This window comes from Phaethon lepturus, unplaced genomic scaffold (assembly GCF_000687285.1).
Source record: "Phaethon lepturus isolate BGI_N335 unplaced genomic scaffold, ASM68728v1 scaffold57828, whole genome shotgun sequence".
In the NCBI taxonomy this organism is placed as follows: Eukaryota; Metazoa; Chordata; class Aves; order Phaethontiformes; family Phaethontidae; genus Phaethon; species Phaethon lepturus.
In genome coordinates this window covers 10216-13872 of record NW_010556659.1, presented here as the reverse complement: position 1 = coordinate 13872, position 3657 = coordinate 10216, and the positions used below count along the sequence as shown (strand labels likewise).

General features: G+C 41.0%; 1 protein-coding gene across 1 annotated transcript; it reads left to right on the top strand.

Moving 5' to 3' along the window:
• Positions 1–331: 331 nt before the first annotated feature.
• Positions 332–1417, top strand: GPR52 (G protein-coupled receptor 52). The gene has a single exon (XM_010292517.1). It carries the CDS (start codon positions 332–334, stop codon positions 1415–1417), a length of 1086 nt encoding a protein of 361 aa, XP_010290819.1.
• Positions 1418–3657: the final 2240 nt, after the last annotated feature.

Sequence of the window (3657 nt, the reverse complement as noted above, 5' to 3'; positions counted from 1 at the left end):
CACAGTACCTGTTTGTTTTAGAAGTGCCTTGTGTTTGGTAAAGATTGGTCAAGAGCACTGGAGGAGCTGATCAGTGGCCTTTCTCTTTCTGGCTTTTTTTTTTTCTCTTTTCTTTCTTTCTTTCTTTCTTTCCTTAAAGCTAAGGTGTGCCAGAGGTGATGCACTGATGCTGAGGAGGCATCAACAGCTATGGGACTGTAATCCTCTCAAATGTAAGCACTGGCAGTGTCTACAAAGAGAGCTCGTGAGACGCTGAAGCAGAGTTTAGCTGCTGTTAAGCAGGTCATCTGCTCACTAAGGCTCAGAGTGCAGTGTTCCCTAATCACAAAACATGAACCAGTCCCGATGGATTGAATGGAGGACTCTGAATATGAGCAGTAGTGTTATGAACATATCTGAGCACCTCTCCTGCCCTCTTGGATTTGGTCACTACAATGCAGTTGACATCTGTATCCTTGAGACAGTTGTTATTGTCTTGCTAACATTTTTAATTATTGCGGGTAACTTAACTGTGATATTTGTTTTTCACTGTGCTCCACTTCTGCATCATTATACCACCAGCTATTTTATTCAGACCATGGCCTATGCTGATCTTTTTGTTGGAGTTAGCTGCTTGGTTCCTACTTTGTCACTGCTCCACTACTCGACAGGTGTCCACGAGTCCTTGACTTGTCAAGTTTTTGGATACATCATCTCTGTGCTAAAAAGCGTATCTATGGCATGTCTTGCTTGCATCAGTGTGGATCGCTATCTCGCTATAACAAAGCCTCTCTCCTATAATCAACTGGTCACACCTTGTCGCTTGAGAATCTGCATCATTTTGATCTGGATATACTCTTGTCTGATCTTCTTGCCTTCCTTTTTTGGTTGGGGAAAACCTGGTTACCATGGAGATATTTTTGAATGGTGTGCTACCTCCTGGCTAACTAATGCCTATTTTACGGGCTTTATCGTGTGCTTACTGTACGCTCCTGCTGCCTTTGTCATATGTTTCACCTATTTCCACATCTTTAAAATTTGCCGGCAGCACACCAAAGAGATAAATGATCGGAGAGCTCGATTTCCTAGCCACGAAGTGGATGCTGCTGGGGAGACTGGGCACAGCCCCGATCGCCGCTATGCCATGGTTTTGTTTCGGATAACCAGTGTGTTCTACGTGCTGTGGCTCCCCTATATCATATACTTTCTGCTGGAGAGCTCTAGGGTGTTGGAAAACCCGGCGCTTTCCTTCTTAACGACATGGCTTGCGATAAGCAATAGTTTCTGCAACTGTGTGATATATAGCCTCTCCAACAGTGTTTTCAGGCTGGGATTGCGGAGACTGTCAGAGACAATATGTTCATCTTGTATGTGTTTAAAAGACAGGGATGTACGGGACCCTAAACCAAGAAAACGGGCTAATTCCTGCTCCATTTAAAGAAAACTGGCGCATGTGATCAAACGCGGGAGTTTTGGTAGTATTTGCTGTATCTGGAAACTTGCCAGAAGAGAAATGTTTACTTGAATAGTTTGCTGTGATGTTAGAGTGAGTTTAAAAGTGATTGCGGAAGAGGAAAAGGCTGCTGTAAGAGGGGTCGCTGAACTTGAATATAGCTCTTGTGAAATTGTGAGGAGAGCAATTTAACAGAGACGATGAAGAAAGTCAGAACTAAAAATCTTCCAAAGGGCATGAAATAACTACAACATTCATAAAAGAAATAAGTTAGTTACTACCTTATATTTTCCCCCTTGTAGAAAAGTTGTCTTACTATCTTTGTGTTAGAATATACTGTAGCCTTCTGAATTTAAATATATTTAAGAAGAAACAATCAACAATACAGTAAGTGGCTATCCGTAAATTATGTACCTGAGGACTATAGTAGATATTGCAGATTATTAATCAGCTCTATCATCTTGTACAATTCTCAGTTGTACAAACAATCCGTAGTGCATAAAACCTACACTGGGCATGGCACTTTTGGATAAAACGGCACATTTTGGTACAACTTTCACAGAAGCTCTCCTGCTCATTTCCCTTCTCCCCCTCACACCCTCTACTGTGCATCCCTAGATTCCATTGTGTCCAAGTGGTTTAGTTTGAGGGCACCTATGAGGTAAAACTGAGTTGCAAACCATTCTTCCTGCAGAAAGCAGTAGCCTTTCCTGGCTGGCTGAGTAACTGCAGCTGCCCATCAACGACGACTTCTTCAATCTTTCATTCTCTTGATCCTCTTAAATTAGCACGCGGTATCGATATAGTGTCCTTTAAGGTGTACTAAAGCTTCTCCGTTATTGGCTACACAGATAATCCTAATGCAGATATGATAATCGCACACAGCAGTGTGCATCACTGCTTAGAAAATGAAAAATAACTTAATCCTTTTCTTTGGGAAGTCTAAATAGCTTACTGTTGTAGCTGTCTATCTGTTGCGTGAACCTAGCTTGCACATACTGTATTTTTTTTAGAGAAATCGTAAATTGTGGTCTGTGCCTAATGTTTTCATAGCACATGGAATAGGTCAATGCTACAGGATTAAAAAATTACACTCGCTTTAAGAGAAATACTTCTGTGCAGTTGTTGAATAGCTGTCTGTTAGACAAGTGTTCTTGGAGGAGGTGAACAAGACAAGTTTAGTATTCAATACAGGCAAAGAACTTCAGTAGTTCCTTTTGTACTGAACTGATTTTCAGGTCCACTGATGAAATCTTTTTTAATTTACAAGGGCGCACATTAGGTTTGTGTAATAAATTGCCAGGGGTTCAGATGCATGCCAATCAATGAAATATTTAAATTATTGTTTTGAGCCAAATGTAATTTTCTTAGATGATTATTGGCTTTTAAAAAAGGCCCAATTATTGATTATTGGTGCCTTTTAACCCTGCACTATTATTCCTTCCTTCACCAAAATGCATATGTAAAGATTGTGCCTATTACTTTTTGTACTGGAAGCTAACCACGCTTGCACACTTGTGGTTTGACCTAGATCTCCCTTAATTGTGTATTCTTTGTTCTGTCAAGGTGGTTCTGAACCCCTGTACTTTTTTTAAACCTGTAAGAAAGTTGAAACAATGGAATAAAGTAGTATTATGTATATCAAAACCAGCCTTGGCTTTAGTTCCCTCATGTTACGCTCCGTTCTCTGTGAAAGTTCTTTTGGGTTAGGACTTGAAGAGTGGACGATTTAAAATCCAAACCTCAAAGCTGCTTACTTGCCACCTTAAATGTTTACATACCGGTTTCTAACGTTCTACAATCTCTGTAAAGCAGGTTGAAATACAACTTGAAACATTCCTCTAGCTAAGCTGAGCTGTTGCTGACAATTAGCCCTGATAGATATTATGGAAAAAACAGTAGTGGTCTTTGCACGTAATGCTCCATGTCTACAGGAATGTGGCTGCTGCCGCCTTCTGAAAAGGCTCTTCTCTTTATTTCAGAAGGCTCTTCTTTGCTGATCGCTGCTCTATAAGGTCATGTAACACCCCCTCCTCCTGACAAAGACAACTTGGATTCATTTCATTTTGTTGTTATTTTGTCATTGTTCCTCCTTAGTAGGTCCTCAGCATGCAAGACTTACACAAGGAACAACGAAATACCTCATTTCTCACCACTCAACGGGGCTGGTATACCAGTGAAGTAGTTCTATACCTGCGCTCCGGAGCTGGCCGCTTGCCGCTTCT

Excerpts from the sequence above, each read along its gene's own strand:
- GPR52 (XM_010292517.1), top strand. The coding sequence starts at position 332 with ATGAACCAGTCCCGATGGATTGAATGGAGGACTCTGAATATGAGCAGT.